Source organism: Ictidomys tridecemlineatus, chromosome 3, assembly GCF_052094955.1.
Source record: "Ictidomys tridecemlineatus isolate mIctTri1 chromosome 3, mIctTri1.hap1, whole genome shotgun sequence".
NCBI lineage: Eukaryota > Metazoa > Chordata > Mammalia > Rodentia > Sciuridae > Ictidomys > Ictidomys tridecemlineatus.
The window spans coordinates 15862726-15884657 of NC_135479.1; the positions used below are offsets into that span (position 1 = coordinate 15862726).

Consider the following 21932-nt stretch of genomic DNA (forward strand, 5'->3'; position numbering starts at 1 on the left):
TTTCTAAATTAAGAAATGTAAGAGCTCCTTGATGGCTAATCTTAGCTGGAAGAAAGACTAGACAGCAGGAGAGGGGCACTCCTCCAAAAGACAGCTGGTATGCCAGGTCAGCCACAGAAGTGGGGTGCATGCAGCTCTTCTGGGGATTCCCCCCTCAATGCTGCCCATCCCCCAATGGAAGGGTCCAAATCCCTCCCCTCGTTCTCCCACACTTCATCTCTTCCTGGGTGGGCCTGGGTGCCCACTCCTGGATCTGAGCCACTAGCTGGCCCATCCCTATCCTGTTCACTGCTGGATCCCACCATACAAGCCTAGTTCTTAGTACATCAGAGGCACAAAATGCGTCACATGAATCAATACATTCCCACTGTGCCTGTAATGTCCAAGGGGCTCTGCTCTGCTGCCTGCCAGAACCCCTTCATCTAACACCCTTGATGCTAAGGGCTTTGTTTGGAAGTTGGAGAAAGAGAAAAATTAAGAGGCTAGGAAATTTTCTCCTTAAAACTTTAATATCCTTCCTCTTCTTACCCCCAACTAGGAAAGGCCAGAACAGTCTAGTTGGGCTTAATTACAAATTAATAAACATTTTTGTATCACCGTGTAAAGTGAATTAACATTGTGGGAATAGGGGTTATCCTCAGAGAAGGTGAAACCCATCGCAACAAAGTCTGTCATGGAGAACCCCACTTAGTGATTTCACTGGCTCTTTCCAAGACCAGGAAAGGTAAGTGCTCTGTGTGCTCTTTGGGGCTGGCCCACACAGTGGAAAAGATGTCTTGCTCTGACTTGGCCAAGCCCAACCAGGCCCTACACCCAGTCAAAGCAAGGGGAGATGGTGCCTTCTTCAGAATGAGGGAGAAAAGGTAGATAGACAAGTCAATGCTGAGCTTCAATGATAAGCCCATGAGATAAAAGGAGGCAAGAAATTAGAGAAAAGGCATAAAGATGAACTTTTTATTTCAACTTTAAAAAGTTAATTGAAAAACTAAATTGCAGCTAGGCACAGTGGTGCATACCTGTAATCCCAGAGGCTCAGGAGAATCGTGAGTTCAAGATCAGCCTTGGCAATTTCGTGAGGCCCTAAGCAACTCAGCAAGAACCTGTCTCTAAATAAAATACTAAAAAGGGCTGGAGATATAGCTCAGTGGTTAAGTGCCCTTGGTATCAAAAACAAACAAACAAAAAAAATAAAACTGCAAGATCACTATAAAGAGGAAAGGGGAAAAAGCACAGAACTAAACTGTTTTTAGTTGGTTTAATATGGTCTCAACTTCATTTGTCTCTTCATCTCTTCATATATGTGAAGACCACTCTGTTCAATCAACCTGCTGCTCTCTGCTTAGCAGCTTGAAGGCAGTGGTTAAAAAAAGGGGGGGGGGCAGGGCTCAGTGGCACAAAAGAAAATCAAAGAGAAAAGCACACACACACACACACACACACACACACACACACACATACACAGGCATGTGTGTATAAATATCAACATTTTATTTCAATAAAATAGTTTTTAAAAAGCTGAGGGAACACCAAGGCCTCTGGGGCTGACTTCTTTCCTTCCGCGTTCCATATAACACCTACCCATTCAGTTTGGAATGTTCCACCTTCTCTTAAGATGGCTTGATACTGAGGAAAGTGGGGCAGGTCCACAAAACAAACAACAGTCCTAGAAAATGTGTCATTAGTGACATTTTTCACGTGTAAAAGAAACTCTAGAATCATGAGCAATTTGAGAGCTCTGCCCTTCCTGACTCCCTTCCTGCCCAGAAAACAAGCGGGCTTGAATGCTACATCTTTAAATACTTCTGGCTGAGCCCTCTTGCCACATCTGTCAGTAACATTCCAAGCTGGCTACCACATGTTCAGGCTCTGGACTCCTTCCCTCTCCTGCCGAGGGCTCTGCTGTTTCAAGGGCACTGTGGGGCCACATGTCTCCCATTTCAGCTCCATCTTCAGTTAATCACATGTCTCAGAAACAACCAAATGTTTTTAAAAATTAGTTCCAAAAGAACATTCATAGTTGAAATACCTATTTTCCTTGAGCTGATTTTTTTTTTAAAAAAATTTCACTTGATATATCTATTAAAGTGAGTTAGACAAAGTGTGTGTGTACATGCACACATAGACACACACACCAGCACACACCCACCAAATACTGGGAGAAGGTTGTTTCCTGCCAAAAGATCTAACAGAAGAAAGCTTATGTGCCGATCAAGTTTTAATAATGTGGTAACAAGAAATGTACACCATTTAGCAAGCACACAAAGACTGTGGGTAGGAACTACTGATCCCTGGAGTTTTTGGCTTTCCAGCCTGTTTTCTGCCTACCTTTGGAACAGTTTTGATAGTTACTACATTCAGAGAATCCAGGAGGACTGCATGGACAGATGAACCTTTATTTAAAAAAATAGCACTTCAAATAAATTAAAAGGGACAACCGTCAAGTGTTCAAATTGTGAAGAAATAAGTTGAAAACCTAGAGAGACTCCAAGCTGCAGTCTTCTAACCTCATTCTTTGTCCAATGGCAAAAACCCGCACATCTCAGTACTCCCACTCCCTTCTTTCCCAACTGAGACAGAAGCAATTGCAAGCAGGAGACCAGACGGAGGAGAAAGCTGCATCTGACTGGAATGAACATTGCCACGTACTTGCTAATACGGGTTTCACTTTATGACCAAATGTATCCTTTCAAAAATAAAAAAAGGGGAGGGAAGCTGCATGTTTTTTAAAAATTGAAATTATTTAGGGATAAAACACTAACTCTAGTGCCTTTAACGGGCAATAGCAACTTTTTTCCTCCGAAGTCAAACACCATCCCCAGCTGAGCCTTTGTGCTACAAGCTTTTCAGGAGATGTTACCTAAACTTTATTAAAAGAAAAGAACAAGTTTAAATATAGACACTGGACTAGCCCAGTCTGTATTTTCAAGTCCACATTCTTCATCTGAAGCATTGCATCAGGGACCCCCCTGAGTCTGCATATTTTCAAGTTCACAGTACATGGAACCAGTTTTTCTTTTTAATTTTTTCCTCACTCAGAGCAGCCACACACAGTGGCTGGTGACGCCAGAACCTCGGGCGGGGCCTTTTCCTACGAGGCCTGGCCAGAGCTGCCCAAGGTTTCTCCTCAATGAGAATCGATGCTGTCATGCTCTATGGATGGGAAAAAAGCAAGAAAATAAAAGCACCTGGTACAGGTTTCATGAGATCCATTCGGATTCGCTAAGTTCCAAACCCGCTGCTGAATGCTGTTTGTCCACTCTGTGCGTTAACAGTTTGTGGCATTGGAGTCGGTCTCAATTTGAAGAACTGTTATTGGACGCCCCAGAGGTTGATGCAATAGCAGCTCCAGCAGGGCTACTTGTGGAGACCGACTTTCTGATATGAGGCAGCAAGTAGGGGTCACAGGCCAGCTGCTGAACATCGATGCGGTCCTCCTTTCGGTAGGCTAAGCATCGCCGGATAAAAGCCTGCAAAGGAAAGTTTCTTGTAGAAGGTTGTAGCAGACAATCCCAGCACCCCTGAGGGAACTAGAGGCTCTGGATCTACTGCCAGGGCCCAAAGCAGACATCTCATAAAGAGAAGGTGCTTAGGGCCTTTCCTGGAAACCATCAGGCAGACCCAGGGAAGATAGGGAAAGGGAACCCCTCTGTTGCAATATTCCCCACTCCCACCCGCTACAGAAGGGCCTCTATAAGTACTCCTGGCCTATAAAGCACTAGACCAACCAAAAAGTGTTGGTTTGGATGGGAAAAGTCTAACTTCACAGTCTTGCATCAACAAACCACAGTCTCATGTGATTTTCCGAGGAAGTGGAAATTCTAAGCTTACACTACCACCAATGCAGTGAAAGGAGATTGACAATGATTGACAACACAATATGTGCATGTGTGGCAGGAGTGTACTGGGCACTAAACCTAGGGGTGTTCTACCACCGAGCAACATGCCCAGTGGCTTTGAAATGCTTTCCCTACATATCCTATCTTCCCGTGAAAGGTCATTAAGCAAATGATGAGGCACTATCTAAGCATTATAGGGAAAACTGAATACGACTATATCTCCAAAGGTACTACAGACACAAAAACAAACAGTGAGGGAGTTTGACAAGGAATTCGAATTTATTACCAACATGGCGGTTTTCTTTCTGCTAGGTATAAAAGGCTATGTAATCTTACTGCTATAATTCTTATCATCATGGACCTATATATACCATTATTTTCCTCTTGCTTCCTATTATTCAACTAGACAGTTCTATTTACTCAGTTTTATAATGCAACTATTTTAAATAAATGAATCAATTTTGAAAAGTCTAAAGCATCATTATCACCAAAAGCCTATACTTTACAGTAGGGTGAAAATGATGTGCCAATGTAGGGTCACCAATAATTACAAATGTACTACTCTGGTGTCTGATGTTGATATGGGAAGTTCTAGGGGAGGGGCAGGTAGTATATGTGTACTATGTATTTTCTGCTCAATTCTGCTGGGAACCTAACACTGCCAAAAAACCTAAGTTTATTTACAACAAAATCTGTAATGCAAAATAAATGATTTTCTATTTTTTCCAAGTTTAAAAAGTACAATGCCACCAGGTGCAGTGGTGCAGACCTGTAATTGTAGCAACCCAGAGGCTGAGGCAGGAGGATCAAAAGTTGGAGGACAGCCTTAGTGACTTAGCAAGACCCTGTCTCAAAAAAAAATAATTAAAAAATGAAACATAGAGGGCAGCCTGGGGATGTAGTGCAATGGTAAAGCATCCCTGGGTTCTATCCACAGTATCAACTCTCCACCCCCGCCAAAAAAAAAACCAAGAAAAACAAAAATCATACAATGTCAAATTTGGGCTTTCAAAAATCAAAGATACTTACTTGATTGAAGATTTGGAAGATAAAAACAAATTCACAGAAATGAATATAACAACACTTGGTCTTTAAAAGAGAACCCTTCTGTTGGATGCAGTAGCACACAGTTATAATCCCAGTTTACGTGGGAACTGAGGCAAGAAGAAAAGACCACAAATTCCAGGCTAGCCTCAGCAATTTAATGAGACCCTGTTTCAAAATGAAAAGGGCTGGGCATGTTGCTTAGTAGTAGAGAACCCCTGGGTTCAGTGCCCAGTACACACTCCTGCCACACATACATACATGCAAAAAGTTTAACAGGTTTGGGTCAGACACTGGCAAAATAAACAACTACTACTACTACTACTACTACTACTATTGCTGCTACTACTACCACTACTACTACTACTACTACTACTACTTCTTCTTTTTTAAATAAATGTTATTTATTTATTTTTTTATGGGATTGAACTCAGAGGCATTCATCCTGAGTTCAACAACTGAGCCACACCACATCCCCAGCCCTACTTCTTCTATCTTTAATTTTCTTTCTACGTAGCTGCCAGTGTATGCTCTTAAAACTGCCAACTGGATCACAAGTTGTCCTAATTACACCCCTCGCCTCCTTCCACCATGTTTCACAATGGCCCAGGGCCTTTCTACCATTCTCTCCTCTGTTCTGCATAAGTGGTGGACCTGTGAGCTCATTCTCACACGTGAGCTGTGCTTGCTTCTCTCAAGAATGCTTCCCCCACAGATCTACACATGGCTCCCATCTTCATATCAGTGGCTCAAGACACTACCTGAAATGTCCATTCATCATCGAGGCCACCCCCAACCATGCCATCAAAAAAGGGGTTCCCACTTCCCTAGCGAACCTTCTCCCCTACCGCTTACTCTAATTTATTTTCTTTATAACATTTATAACCATCTGATATGCATCCAATTATGTTTTATTGTCTCTCCTATTGGAACGTAAGTTCCTTAAGGACAGGAAACTCATCTGTATAGTTTATTGCCACATTTTCACAATTCCATCTCCATTATCTACAACACTGTCCAATGACTAATAGGCACTCAATAAATATTTGCTGTGGGAGGAGAGGGAGAAAAGAGGGTAGGGGTTGGAGAAATACTTATGCAGGAAGAGGCCAGATAGGAGGCAATTAGCGGAAAAACTCAGATATTTCCGTATTCTTTATAGGAGGTCCATTCAATTTACTCTAAAGTTAAGAACATTTGTTTTGTTCATCTATTTATTGAATGAATACTAAAATTTGACAAAATGGTCAAAATGAAGAAATGGGTCTTCAGAGACCTGAAAGATGAAAATTAAACATCTTTTAGGCAATCTGTTCCTCAGTGTCACCCTAGATGGCAGATGGGGCATGGTCATTAACTAAGAGCAACTGCAGAAGGTACTGAATGGCAAGTGATTCAGTCCTTTTGAACCTCACAATTACCTGAAAGCATTTCTGTTTCATGGGTAAAGCAAAACAACTCAGAAAGTTTAAGTAAACTAGCCCAAAGTCATATAGCTGTTGAGTCCAGTGCAGACATCAAAATTAGGGCAGGCTTCACCACTGAGGGTCTCTCTAGTCCTCTCCCAGGAGTTAGAAACCCCGCATATTCCTTAGTAATGTATTATGGAACTCCTTCCTTGCAGATTTTTTCTTTTGGTGGGGGGTGGTTGGTGGGGGAGGGAAGGGGGCACACTGGGGATTGACTCCAGAGGCACTTTACCAATGAGCTACATCCTCAGTTTTAATTTTTTTTTGCTATCCTTCTGCCTCAGCCTCCAGAGTCACTGGGATTCCAGGTGTACATCACTGCACACAGCACTCTCTTGCAGATTTAATTTACTAGTTAGGGAGTGTTTAAGCCCAAATGATGGGGGCAAGAAGTCAACCTATCAGTAATTATAAACAACTGCTAAAGATGTTCCCTCTTTCCATGTAATACATGGAAAAGCTGATGTAATACATCAGCTAGAACACTTAAAAAAGAGACTCCTTTCTAATCTCTTCACATAGGTGTGCCATGAGGAAACAGCAAGACAAACACTCGTAAAAAGAATTAGACTTATACTGCTTGCTTTGACTTTAAAGTTGCTGAATGACTATGGCATCCAACAGAGTTGACCACCACTGATCTTAAGTAGCTTTGGATAATACATAAGAAGAGATCAAGTATATGAACAGCCAATGAAATCTTGGTTTGCAAGACTGAATATTTTAGTTTTCTTTCACCACCTCCATTCCATGTTTCCTTGGCCACAGTGAAGGTTTAGACACATGTTCACCAACTGGTATAGACTTTACTGTTTACCACTCACTGCTGTTTAACCCCAATGCTTTAGTATTCATATCATTTTTCCCACATGGGACTTAACTCCCAAAATTGATAGTCCTAAATAGGGATGAGGCTGGGAATCCTTTCTATTGCCCAGAAAGCCTGGTACATCACCATCGAACTGCTCTCCTTTCTCTGTCCTGACTCTAGGGAGCCTTTGTGGATTAAAAACCCACCTACATAACATTCTTTCACTGGACTTAGAGATGAGATGGGCAGAGTATAACCAATATTCTTCTCCTATTTTTAGGAATATTTAACTCATGCCTTTCCTAATGTTTTTAATAACTGATTTTCAATTCAAATAATTACATAACCACTACTACCCAAAGAAATAACAGAAAACAAAGCAGTCACTTCTGTTAGCTGATGGATTAAACTTACCTTTGCTTCAGGTGTTACTACTGGCTTTGGTGGGAACTGCACTTCAGTAGCTTTAAGAATAGTATTCTCCTGTAGAATGTCTTGCTGGGACTGGTTATGGCCAAAGGGCTGTCATATTAAAAACAACACAAACAAGCAAATAAGGGTAGGTCTCTGATTAAAATTAAAGAGAATACAATTCAGTACCACAGGGAAGAAAGAGGGGAAGACATTTTCCCCTACCATGGCTGGAAGGGATTCTGGAGATGATTTTTTCCATTTCGCTCCTTTCACAGATAAGAGGAAAGGGCTCACAGCTTAAGGATTAGGTCAAACAAGGCAGAGCAGGAACCAGCAGCAGCATTTCCTATCTCAAGTTTTGTTCACAATAAAAAAGGGGACGATACAGAGCAGGAACCAGCAACCTGTTGTACTCTGAAAGACACCTATGGGCCTAAGCACTACACACTATGTGCCTGCCACTGGCTAACCTAAGATGCAGAGAAAAAAGTATAAAAAAGGAAGTAAAAGAGTAGAAGTGCTAAGGAGAGAGTGGGAACAAAAAAGGACAGGGGGCCACTTAGTGCTGGTATCTGTCCCCAAATTGACATTTCCTGATAAAACTCTTTAAATAAGTTCAACCTTACTGTCATCTCTACCATCTTTCTACCAAGAGACCTTAAACGATTTTTTCTGGATGACCTCTACCACTACCATCAGCAGCCAATTCAACATTATCAGAGAGTATAAATAATAATTAAGCCCTACTAGTTTCCCTGAATAGTCTCCATGTTTCGGAGAGGTAGGAGAAAGACCAAGGAAAAGTTAAATGGGAAGGAGTCATCTTGATTAAGAGCTTGGTATGGGGAGTCTAATCAAAATGTCAAGACTTTAGAGGTATTTCAGGGCTCCCATCTGGCTTACACCCATAGCCTAATGGAATCACTGAGACACACAAAACTAAAGATTAAATAGGAATATACATATATACATAACTGGATCTCTGTGTATTTATAAGTTAAACTTACAAGGGAAAAACAAATGTAAAAATTCATTAGATGTAGTTTACTACCTGGGTTTAAATGACATTACCTCAATCAGAAACAAGAGGCAAGGGATACTTTCTGAAACCACCTCCCTAGTACAAAATGTAAAGCACACTTTCATTAACATTAAAAATAAAGTCTAGGGATTTTCTGAATTTTAGTTCTTAGGCCCCTTGAGAATGATCTTGATTATTCACTATAAACTACTTCATGTTAAACCCCTTCACATATTATGAGAATCAAAACATGTTCTGGATCTAATTGAGAATAGCAAAACTGCATGTTTTCAATAGCCCAGCAGAATTCATTAGATACCCTGTACTTGAGAATTTGTGCTTATGCATAAAGCTTTTATTAGTAAGTCTGTATTTTCTTTGAACCATTACTTTTGAGATTCCATTTAGTATAACCCAATGATTAACTCCAAGAGCAAATCCACACCAAGGTACAATGTATATATGCCACCCAGGAAGCAAGTCAAGCTGCTATTTCACCCTTCTTCCTCACCTTTCTTCCATATAGACACTGGTAAAAGATCACACCCACTGACCAGACATCAACTTTATTTGAAATCTTTGGTGGTTCTTTCCCAACCACAAAACACTCTGGCGGTAAATACCTGGGAGAAAAGAGAAATAAAAATTCTTAGAAAATGAATATATAAATCTAAGACAAGTATAAAAAGGCAAAATAAAAGGTCTTATTGATAATAGCAATATCTGGATTTAAAATCAACTTAGAAAAGTATGAGAGTTGATGAAAAGATTTAGGAAGGTGGTAATGCCCATATAGGCATTAAAATACATTTCTCTTTTTACAAGGAAAATATTCTCCCTAGTCTGCAGTCTCCTTTCCTGGAGCTATGCCTAATCCAAGTGTCATTCAACATGCTTCTTTTTGTTGTTGTTGTTTTTGTTGTTGTTACCCAGGATCTTGCCCATGCTAGGCAAGCACTCCACCACTGGGCTACATAAACCTTTATTTAATCCTCACAGTTTTTTTTTTTTAAGTTGTTGATAGACCTTTATTTTATTTATTTATATGTGGTGCTAAGAATCAAACCCACTGCCTTTCACATGCTAGACAAGCTCTACACCACTGAGCTTCAACCCCAACCCCTCAACAGATTTTTTTAATGAGGTGGGGACAAAAGAAAAGACTTCCCTTTTACAATCACTTTATGAACAAATATTAAAATATAACTAGAAATGGTTTTCTTTCATTGCCTAAAGATGTCTCTAACATCAATAAATGGTTTTTGCTTTTTTTTTTTTTTAAATACTGGGGATTAAAACCATGTCTTCCACTAAGATTACTGCCAGTCCTTAAAAATTAGTGCGGGTTTTTGGTTTTTTTTTTTATTGGGCACTGAACCCAGGGGTGCTTTACCACTGAGCTATATCCCCAGCCCTTTTTATTTTTTAATTTTGAAATAGGGTCACACTTAGTTGATGAGGGTCTCACTCAGTTGTCCAGACTGGCTTTGAACTTATGGTCTTCCAGTTTCAGTTTCCCAAATTGCTGGGACTAACAAGTGTGTGCCACCATGCCCTGAAAAATTAACAGATGGTTTTAAAAGTCAAGTTAATTCAGGTCTCATTATAGAGCTCTGTGGAGTATGGAGCAGGTAGACTGCCCCTTTTTTTTTTTTTTTTGGTGGTACCGGAGGATTGAACCCAGGGGTGCTTAGCCACTAAGCCACATTTCCAGCTCTTTTTTACTTTTTATTTAAAGAAAGAATCTCACTGATTTGTTTAGGGCCTCACTTAGTTGCTGAGGATGGCTTTGAACTTATGATCCTCCAGCCCCAGCCTCTGCAGGCACTGGGATTACAGGCATGTGCCACTGCACCTGGCTCTATTCTGCCTTCCTAAGGTAGCCTTTTTGTGAAATGTTGACTAGAATTAACTCTAATATAAAAAATCAAGGGTAAGTTGGTGTGATGGCGCATGCCACCTCCTTGGGAGGTTGAGGAAGGAGAATCACAATTTCGAGGCCAGATGGGGCAACTTAGCAAGATCCTGTCTCAAAATATAATAAAAAAAGGCTAGGATCACTGCTCATATTTACAGCTCTTGCATTGTATGAACAAGGTCCTAGGTTCAATCCGTTGTACTACCAGCAAAAACAAAACAAACAAAAATAGAGCTGGGGTTGTAGCTCAGTGGTGGAGCACTTGCCTAGGATGTGTGAGGCACTGGATTTGATTCTCAGCACTGCAAATAAATAAATGTCCATTAACAACAAAATAAATAAATAAATCAAAAGATATTAAAGTTCAAATTGTCAAAAGATTTTATATTTCCTACTTTAAGGAGGATTGGGGCTTACTGGCAAATAGTGCAGCAAAAGCCAAACTTGTTAGCACAACCTATTTCTCACCTAAATTCCTTCTCTCCCCACCAATGGTCTCTAAAGAAACAGAGGACAGCTGACCACACCAAATTGTAAGGTATAGAAAGTTAAGTGCTTCTGGGCATCCAGGAAACCAAACAAATACACCTGGAGTCTTAGCTTTGGCACAACTAGAAGGTAAAATTCTGAAGAAAACAGATCAATTTCTGTTGATTTTGTGCAGGCAAAACCCATTCTATGAAAAACTCTTAATTTGGACCCTCACTGTACACCTGGGAAAAAAATCTAAACTTAGAGCTTAGAGGGACCATAAAAGGTGAGAGGCAGATGTTCCTTCTCCTATTTTCCATCTTTGTTAAGTTTAGTTCAAATGAAAGGCTTTCTCTCTTTTCTTTTTTTGTCTGTCTGTTCATTTGTTTTGTGAGGTAGGAGTATTGATATGCTCCCGAACTTGTACTTGAACTACTGATATCAAGCAATTCTCCTGCCTCAACCTCGTGAGCAGCTGGGAGTATAGTCTTGTGCTGCTGTACACAGCATTTTTTTTTTCTTTGAAAGAAGTTTGTTCACTTGTCTTATTTTTCTTAACAAAATATTTTTGAACGATTAGGGCCTTTGACTAGATGGTATTTCACAATGAAAACTTTTAGCCAAAATGTGCTGAGGCCTGGGGGTGTAGCCCAGTAACAGAGTGCATGCTTAGCACACTGGAGGCCCTGGGGCACCACAAAAAACAAAACCAAACAAATAACCAGCTGGACACAAGGAGGTGCTTCTGTAGTTCCAGGGTTGGTTTTTTTTTTGGCGGGGTGGGGGGTGGGGCGGGGTTGGAGAGCTGAGGCAGGAGGATGGTTTGAGCTTGGGAATTTGAGATCAGCCTGGGCAACACAGACATCATCACAACAAAACAGAAACAGTTTCCAATTTATGGCATTAATAACATACCTATGAAGTAAAGTACCCACCCCCAAAAAACACCAAAACCCACATTGAAAAATGAAATAGCGATCCATCCAGAACTTAAAGAAGGAAAAAAAAAAAAATCAAAGAAATAAAAAATACAGGGGAAAAAAATTTAAAAACCCAGCTCTTCCAACTGTCACAAAAAACTCCCCAGATCCAAGCTTTCAGTCTTGATTCTTTAATATACAAAACTTAATATGATCTTGGATAAAGGAAAAACATAAGCTTGATTCTAAAATGATCAATTTAATGTGTTTTTAACTTTTGGTGGAGGTGGTAGGGAAGATCAGGGGTTGGTAAGCTTATCCAAAGATAGCACAATAATTTGGCAAGATTTTCAGGATATAAATGACACTTGTGGGCTGGGGATGTGGCTCAAGTGGTAGCGCGCTCGCCTCGCATGCATGCGGCCCGGGTTCGATCTTTAGCACCACATACAAACAAGATGTTGTGTCTGTCGAAAACTAAAAAAAAAAAATAAATATTTTAAAAAATTAAAAATAAATAACACTTGTACTTGACAGTACAAGTCTAGTAAATCACTTTTTAGGTCTCAGTTTCTCCATCTATAAATGAAGAAACAAACTAGTTCTTTACCCAAATAATACTGAAAATAAAATTCTCATTTCCTGTCAAGGACTTTGGGAGGAAAACTAAAGACCACTCTATAATGCTACACTAAACTGTGTTAAAATACACACACACAGCTGTATTTCTATCACAATAAAAATTCTTACAGAGAAATGATGTTCACGGCATAGTCTACGATTCACTATTTTAAAGAAGTAGTCAATGTAGAAGAATTCTGGAACAACTAAAAACTGCAAATAGTCACTCAGAATATTATATCCTTCCAGTATATTTGTAGCTCTCTGGGTCATGTTAAGAGGATGACATGGAGGGATGGTGATTATGATAATGTTTTCACTAACAGAGACTCAAACCTTCAGAAAAATCTATAAACCTTAATTTTTTCAGAAGCCCCCTTTCTTATATGCATTACGAAAATCTTCAAACATAATCTAAAGTAAAAAGAATAGTAGGACTGGGGTTGTGGCTCAGTGATACAGTACTCGTCTAACACGTGTGAGGCCCTGGGTTCAATCCTCAGCACCACATAAAAGTTAATAAATAAAACAGAAGTATTAAAAAAAAAAAAGAACAGTAAAATAAACCCCAAAATAACCATTCTCCAGCTTTAATAAGCATCACCATGTGGCCAATCTTTGTTCATGCTCACCCTTTCCCATGAACCCCCATATAACAGATAACTTTGAAGCATAACTTTTCTTTTTTTTTTTTTTGGGGGGGTGGTATTGGGGATTGAACCCAGGGCCTCATGCATGTGATGTTAAGCCCTCTGCCACTGAGCTACATCCCCAGGCCTTCACATGATATTTATTTAAATTCCAATTGCTGAATTTTTTTATAACTATGTAAATAAAGCATTATGTAGCAATAAGATCACTATTTTAAACAAGAAAAAAATGCACCTTTTAAAAACAATGAGCTGTCAAACATAAAGCCCAAATCTAAGTTCTAGCAAATTTATATAGTTGAGGTATAAAACTTTCCGGAATTTCCAACAATAGATATTTTTGCATCAGTTAGTGACAGGGACACTAACCCACAATAATTATCATATTGAATAAACATTGTAAGTGCAGCTTCTATTTTAAACCTCAAATTTCAGAGTTTTAATTTAGAGACTGACTCTTTGCTATAAGCACCATTTCCACAAGCACAAGGACCAACAGAGAGCACTGTGTGGTGCACTGGGTATTAACAGCCTCACTCTGTGCATAGCGAATGGCATGGCCCTCTTCCCTGACTGCTTCTTTGTCAATCCCTTCATTCCTAGTCAGTATTCTGCTAAGGCCTACTGCTCTAGTCCCAAATATAAGTGATCCCTGACGAAGGGATACAAGAGCATGTTACGCCTTCCTTAGTGCTAAGGAGCCCTTCCAGGTTCAAAATCACAGATGCCAATATGTGGCTTTGTATAACCACCTTGAAGGGAAAGGAAAGCTTTGTTAACATACTTTTACAATTACAAAGTTAAATGCCTCGGCCACAGGTAATAGCAAGGGGAAAAAGTAATAGTAGGCAGGAATAGAAGAGGATATAGCAAAACTAACTGAAGTAGGGTAGTTGGGGAAAGACAGGTGACAGTAAATGGTGAGAAGAAATGTGTCTCACAACTTTGTAGAACATGGCTAACAGATATGGATAAACTTCTGGTAAACTGTGCTCACTTGTTCCTGTATAGATTTCATGGGATGCTGTGGGTTTTTTTTCCATCCTGATCTTCACAACTCCTTAATTCTTGATAGTCCACCATCCTCAGGTAACTCTAGAAACAAAACCCTCATCCCCTTAACCCATGAAGAGAGAGACTTCCATTTGTACTGAAAATAATTTGGAGCCATTCTTTTTATATACCACATGAACAACCTCACTCTCTACTGACTTGTAAGGTCAGCCCTGTGGAGAAAACATACATCTCTAAGACCTGGCCACACATAAGCTCAAGGGTTTTCAAGAGAGGAAAGAAAAAGTAAGACAATTAATATAAAAGGTCAAACTGCTGAAAAGACAGTTATATTATTTCTACCTTAGTACACAGTATATGAAAATTGTTAATTACCAAGGCTTCTGTATGGCAGAGACACATTTCCACCAGCCAACTTGCCAGGCCTCCTGGATACCTACCAATAAGTACCAGCACCTTGTGACGTTAGCTCCATGCCATCCACTGAATTGTAGCTATCGTCATCCATGATCTTGGAAAGACCAAAATCTGTAATTTTTATCTCTCCACATGCTGTACCATTTACTAAAAGAATATTACCTAAAAAGATAAAAATCTTCATGAATAAGCAGAGACTTAAGAGAAAAATCCAAAGTAATATCAGACAAAAAGAGAACAAGTGGACTCATTCTTACAACCATATAAATCTTCAGAATAAAGCTATATAACTCTGGATGCTACAGGAGAATCCTTGATATCTACTGAAAAGTTCTGTTTCCTAAGAATTATCTGCTTAATGTGCCAAAATCACTATTATGAGCACTGGAAACAGAAATAAGTTGCCAAAGTAAAATATCACTTGTATAGTTGGTCATAATGATGGGAAAACTTCATTTGAACTTTAGTGAAATCTCTACCCTGTTTAGAATGGGGGTGTGTGTGTGTGTGTTAAAAAAAAATATATACATAGGAATGGTAGCTAACATCATAGCACCACCTACAGGTCATATGGCAGTAAAGTGCATTGAATTCATAGATGGAAAACCTAGTCACAGAGTAGCCGTTGTTTTTAAAAATCATTTTATTATAATTAATTTTTAAGTCACCTGACTCTTTTTAGCACATTAAATAATAGTTAATAGTGAGATTTAATGTGTATCTATCAGAAGAGTAAAACAATATTAATCATTTTTCCACAGTGGGAGGTAATGCTCCCAACTGAATTGGTTAGAGCTGTCTACATGGAACACATGTAGACTCTTAAGAAATAGCTGAAGATAACAACAAAAAAAAGAGATAAAGCTGGGTGCAGTGCTGCACTCATATAACCCCAGCAGCTCAGAAGGTTAAGATAGGCAGATTCAAAGTTCAAAGCCAGCCTCAGCAACTTAGTGAGACCCTGTCTCAAAATAAAATATAAAAACAGCTGGGTATAGTGGTGCACACCTGTAATCTCAGAGGCTTAAGAGGATTGCAAGTTCAAAGCCAGCCTTAGCAATTTAGCAAGGTGCTAAGCAACTAACTCGGTGAGACCCTGTCTCTAAATAAAATACAAAAATAGGGCTGGGGATGCAGTACAGCGGTGGAGTGCCCCTGAGTTCAATCCCTGGCATATAATAAATAAACAAACAAATAAACAAATAAATGATGGGCTGGGGATGTGGCTCAAGCGGTAGCGTGCTCGCCTGGCATGCGTGCGGCCCGGGTACGATCCTCAGCACCACATACCAACAAAGATGTTGTGTCCACCGAGAACTAAAAAAAAATAAATATTAAAAAAATTCTCTCTCTCTCTCTCTCTCTCTCTCTCTCTCTCTAAAAAAAAAAAAAAACAAATAAATGATGATGAAAAGGGCTGGGAATGTGGCTCAATGGTTAAGCAACCCTAGATTTAATCCCAGTACAAAAAAAGAGAGAGATAAGAAGTCTGTGTGTCCTATATTCTTTGTTGATGACTATCAAAATTATAGGTGAAAAGGTGAAAAAATTCTCAAAATTTAATGAAATGGAAGGCACATGTGCAAAATAAGTCATTTGGAGGCACTTATCAAAATAAGACTTGGAGCAGAGGAATCACTACGTAGTGTGAGTGATGAGAGAAAAAGCAAAACTAGCTTGTCAGAACAGTTCTTTCTCAAATCTTGCTTATCTGCAACTAAAAAAATATTTTAAAAAAAGTAAAGGTCAATTGGAAGACTGAAAAGTCACCAATACTGTCTCCTAAAAGTTAGACATACCTGGTTTGAGGTCATAGTGTATGATGGGAGGTTTTATTTCATTTAGGTACTTTAAAGCATTCACAATTTGCATGATAATGGATCGGGCCTCTTTCTCCGACATTAATTTGTGCTGTTTCAGGTAGAAGTCCAGATCATTTCCCTCACAGTACTCTAACACTGTACAAAACCTAAAGACAAATAAACCAACATTTAGCCATGGAATAAGAACAAGCCAATTAAGATGATTTAAACCAGTCCCAGAGAAAACTTTAGGTCATTAGCTTCTCTTCTCTTTTTTCTGTTTCTTAAAACACTCTTCTATTTTTTACTCAGTATCTGCTACTGGAGAAGTTCATGGAAGAAAAGTACTCGCTCTCTTGGAGAAGAGCCTCATGTCCTCCCTGTTGGCATTAATTGTACTGAGAGTCACCATGGAACAGTTCTTTTGGATCCCAGACTTGAAAAACACTGAGAAGAACTAAGATATGTGAGCTGGACATCTTGTGAGGGTCTCCTTCACATACTCATCATGCACACATTTCTAAACAGCCATGCTGTGATCAAGTACACAATTCTCACTGCAAACATTTTACATAACCCTGAGTGCTGACTGTGAGAAAGAATCTAGAGTTTGCCCAGGTCCCCCAAATTGGGCACATATTATGTATCCTAGCAGTTTGGCATAATGCTACATAAATATGTTATTACATGGTATTAGGTCTATTTTTTCTTGTTTTATGTCAACACATCTGTACACATTTAAGAGCCACATTTAAGACTACATATCATTAGTGGCATTGTAGGTCAGGTGTCTATCTTCCAAGGTGTTATAAACTGAAGTAAGGTTTTTGAACTATTTGAATATCTCTGAGAGATGAGTACCTTTTAAACTGTTCTAACTTGTTACAATGTTAGATCTATTATTCAGGGTCTAGCCAGGAAACAAAAAACACTTTAGTACAGGCTGGGGATGTAGCTCAGTGGCAGAGTGTTTTATCTATCAAGTACAAGGCTCTGGGTTTGATCCCCAATACAGCAAACAAACAAACACCCCACACTTAAGTATTTAAGACTGAGGAGAAAAAAAATGATCACAAAGGCGATGGAAGAGTTAATCGAACACACTGACCAGTGAGGAGCCCCAGAAATCAACTACAGCAGAGAGCCATTAGTACACTAAGGTGAAAGGGTCAGAGGGAGGAGATGGTTCAATCAGAACCCAGGAAACTGGAACTGTGGAGTGAGGTTTTGGGGAAGAGACACATCCCCTGCATCTCTGCCTCCCTATCTGCTGGACATCAACTAATGTATGAGCTTGGTAAGCACAACCTACAAAAAAGAGGCAACCCCCCTAGATGCAGAGCAGGGAAGGGTGAGGAACAGAAGTAACAGCACACAGGCTCAGGAATGTGAGTTCTGGGCAACTGGAGACTTTCAAAAAGCACTGCAACTGATTGCAAACACTCATGGTCTTATGGAATCTAAAACCTGAGCAATAGCTTATACGTCTTATGAAACATAGCAGGGCTTGCTATCACTCTTTTGAAAATAAATATATGATTTATATAGATGCTAAAATCAGAAACAGATTTTCATGCTCAGTGAACTGATTCTTTGACACAAATGTAAGCTAGAAATAAAATTTCTCTTTTAGTACCTAAACAATTCTCAGGAGACATTCTAAAACAATGGTCTTTTTTTTTTTTTGAGAAATTTCATCATATACAACAGGAATCAACTTATCACATTAAAAGTGAACATACAATTCAGAACAGCAGGTAATCCAAGCCATTATATTTATTTTTGAAATAGTCTTACTACTTACATTTTAGAAAGGGGGAGGGGGCTCTACCTGTTATTCAAGGAATCTACTCAAAGCAAAACAGTCATGCCATCCTGTGGAGCCAGGTTTCCGTCTCCTGCCCTTTAACCAGATTATTTTTCTGAATCCTACCCCATTCAAAACAAACGGCTGTGCCTGGTGCAAAGGGCCTCCTCAATGAAAAGGGAACGATACCCTGAGCAGATGGAAGAGAGGCCATGTTTCCAAAGAGAATATGGCCTTTTGTGGACATTTCTAAATGTCAGACAATTATCTGTGTAGCAATTTAAGATAGCTGCTGGCTGAATAGGCCAAATTCCTAGAATCACCTTAGGAGGCTGAGGGAACACCTGAAGACCAGAGCTAAGGTATATTCTCACTCAGGCCTGACTCTGTCATTACAGAAAAATCATTTTCCAAGTGCTGAACTATTTCTTGACTCCTTGATAAGCCCAGAAATTCTAGAACTTACTTATCCATACCAGGCTTGAATAATCTTATATATTGTTACCTTTCTCTGGTTCTCAAAAGACACCTATTACAATAAGAAGACTGGAGTCCGAGATACATTTCAATTTTAATATCCCATACCCCTATGAACTACATTTCAACTTGAAGCATTAGGCTCTAGACTTGTGTCACATCCATAATCTTGTTCCAGGGTAACATCATCTTGCTGATTCCTTTTCAAAGCCTGCAGGGTTCATGAGACTCTCTAAGATGTGGTATAGACTTTTGACTAACTTACCCTCTCTGGGCCATGTCAGTGGCATGCTGGCATTAATTTGTGCCAATTACCAAGAGATGGCTACTAAGTTTTCTGGAATTTTGTGAGCCAATTACTAAATAATTTGTAGGACAAATGGATAAGCAAAATGTGGCAAATCCATAAGAGATTTTTATTTGGCCATAAAAATGAATGAAACACTACATACTACAATTTGATTCCACTCATGTGAAAGTCCAGAATAGAAAATCTATACAGACAGAAAGTAGCAGTTGCTTAGGGCTGAGGGAGAAAGATGGGAGATGTGTTTTGAAATAGAGGAATGATAGTGAAGGTATAGGCTTCTTCTAGGGTAATGAATATGTTCTAAAAACAGCTCTGGTGATGGCTGCATGAGTCTGAATATATACTAAAAAAAAAATCACTGAATTGTGTCCTTTTTTAAATGGATGGGTCTTATGGTATATGAATTATAAATAAAGACATTTTGTTGTTTTTTAAATTGGTGGCTAAAAACTGGAGATGGTGGAAGTACTTATACTATAGAAATTGGCAAACACTACAAATAAGCCTGTCTCTATCCCCATTAAGCTGATTGTTGAACATTTATTATCACACAATGTCCATAACTTTCGGCCTAGAGATATCCATCTGACCCAAATCTGAATTTATATATGATAATTTTCCCATAAATTAATAAATTTGTTTCCATCAGAGGGTATTTCCTGGGTCCAGATTTAAGCTCTATTCCATGAATACTCAAGACTTTGAAAAAATAATATTAACTGCTACAATAAAAGGGCACAGCACTAGGGCTGGGAATGTGGCTCAAGCAGTAGCGCGCTCGCCTGGCATGCGTGCGGCCCAGGTTCGATCCTCAGCACCACATACCAACAAAGATGTTGTGTTCGCCAAAAACTAAAAAATAAATATTAAAAATTCTCTCTCTCTCTCTCTCTCCTCTCTCACTCTCTCTTTAAAAAAAAAAAAAAGGGCACAGCACTTACGAGTCAGTATCCAGTGAAAAGTAATCATACAGCTTAACTATTCTGGGATGATCCAGTTCTTTGTGAATCCGGTATTCCCTACATGCATGCCTGTAAAAAAAAATGGAATATTAACAAGAAGACACTTCGGTCTGCATTTTAGAACTCTTTAAAGATCCTTATAAACATTCTCTCATTTATCTACCATTTCCACATATTTATTCCATTCAGATCCATCTGGTCCCTCAACTAATTTGTCTGTTTCCTTATTCTATTTCTCTATTGATATCTACACCAAGTCAAATACAACAGTCACTAGTATGGCAGTATGTATAAACGTGGATGTATAACCAATGTGATCCTGTAATCTGTACATGTGGTAAAAATGAGTATTCATACCCCATTTGAATCAAATGTACGATATATAATATGTCAACATCATTGTAATGTTTTGAGCAACCAATAAAAAAAAAGTCAAATTTTTATCCTTTTCGAGTTCCTTCTATTACAACCACACCTCTTATATATATATCCAAATAGAAAAGATTTAATAATTATAAAGATAACTTTTCTCCATCTCCTTTAAAACTATAAATATAAATATTTATATCCTTGGGTTTATTTCACACATACACAATCAAACTCAGTTTATAAACTACTTGGATTAACAGATTACCTAACACATAAATGAACTGGCAATTCAATTTATTTGAATAAAATTCTTTTATTTTGAAATCTTACTCCTTACAAATAAAACTTCAAGTGTTATTAGCTTTACTCTGCCCTAAGAAAATATAAATTGATAAAAAAAATGTAAAATTGTAAAAATTATAATTTTCTTAGAACCAGATGATTTAAATTCATGCACAGCTGTCCCTCCATATCCATGGATTCAACTAATAGTAGGTCAAAATTTTTAGGAAAAAACAACAGCATCTGTACTGAACATGCACAGGCTTTTCAACTATTTATACAGTATCTCAGTGTAGTAGGTATTAAAAGTAATCTAGAGACAATTTAAAGTATATAGGAGAATGTCCATGGGTTACAAGCAAATATTATGTCTTTCTATATAAGAAACTTGCTTAGCTGCAGATTTTTGATACAGGTGAGTGTCCTGGAATGAATTCCACAAGGACACCAAGGGATGACTGTATTATTATCATTCTTAAGTACTTTTCTAAAGTCAAAATAATTTAATAAGATTAGGAACAAAAATGCATTATATAATCTAAAATATTCACATATGAAATTTTAAAAGAACAACAGAGTTTGTTTGCACAACGAGATTAATTTTTTAACGTATTTAGTTCTTCTCTACACAGAATAACTGGAAACTATTTTACATAATCTAGCACCATTTAATTTGGAATGTTTTGTTATAAGGTAAGAGTTAGGAGGGAGACATTTTCCATAGTATAAACAAAATAAAACTTAAAAAATAGAAAAAAAAAGGGTAATGTTTTCTGAAATTGGTATATTCCACTTTATTTAAAAAAATACATAAAAAATACTCAATAACAACAAAAAAGCTTAAGTCCGTGTGGTGGTACATCCTATAATCCTAGGAACTCAGCAGGCCAAAGCAGGAGGATTGTAATTCAAGGCAAGCTTCAACAACTTAGTGAGATCCTGTCTCAAAATAAAAAAATTAAAAAGGACTGGGATGTGGCTCAATGGTTAAGTGCCCCTGGGTTCAATCCCTGGTACTGAAGAAAAAAACCCAAAACTTAAGAAAAATTTTTTGGAAGCAGGGAGGAGGAGAAATCTAAAAGTAATTAATTAAATACATTTCCCCCAATGGACATTTTGTTTTGTTTGGACTTATTTTTCAAGTTGCCACTTCTGACCAACTTTGCTTCTTCTCAAGCTTCATTCCCCCAGACCCCCCCCCCACTCCTGTTTCTTTATTTTTTCTCAGTTCTTGGGACCGAACCCAGTGGTACTCTATTACTGCGTTACATCCCTAGCCTATATATACATATACAGGGGGAAAAAATAAGGAAGAAA

General features: G+C 38.6%; 1 protein-coding gene across 1 annotated transcript in view; it reads right to left on the bottom strand.

Annotated features, from left to right (window-relative positions):
* Window positions 1–2197: 2197 nt before the first annotated feature.
* Window positions 2198–21932, bottom strand: part of Tlk2 (tousled like kinase 2) — a 116547-nt gene continuing 96812 nt past the window's right edge. The window contains 6 exon segments of the mRNA XM_078041915.1: window positions 2198–3467; window positions 7575–7682; window positions 9107–9218; window positions 14630–14768; window positions 16406–16575; window positions 19944–20033. Of these exon segments, the coding sequence (XP_077898041.1) occupies window positions 3294–3467; window positions 7575–7682; window positions 9107–9218; window positions 14630–14768; window positions 16406–16575; window positions 19944–20033 (793 nt within the window). The 3' untranslated portion in view covers window positions 2198–3293.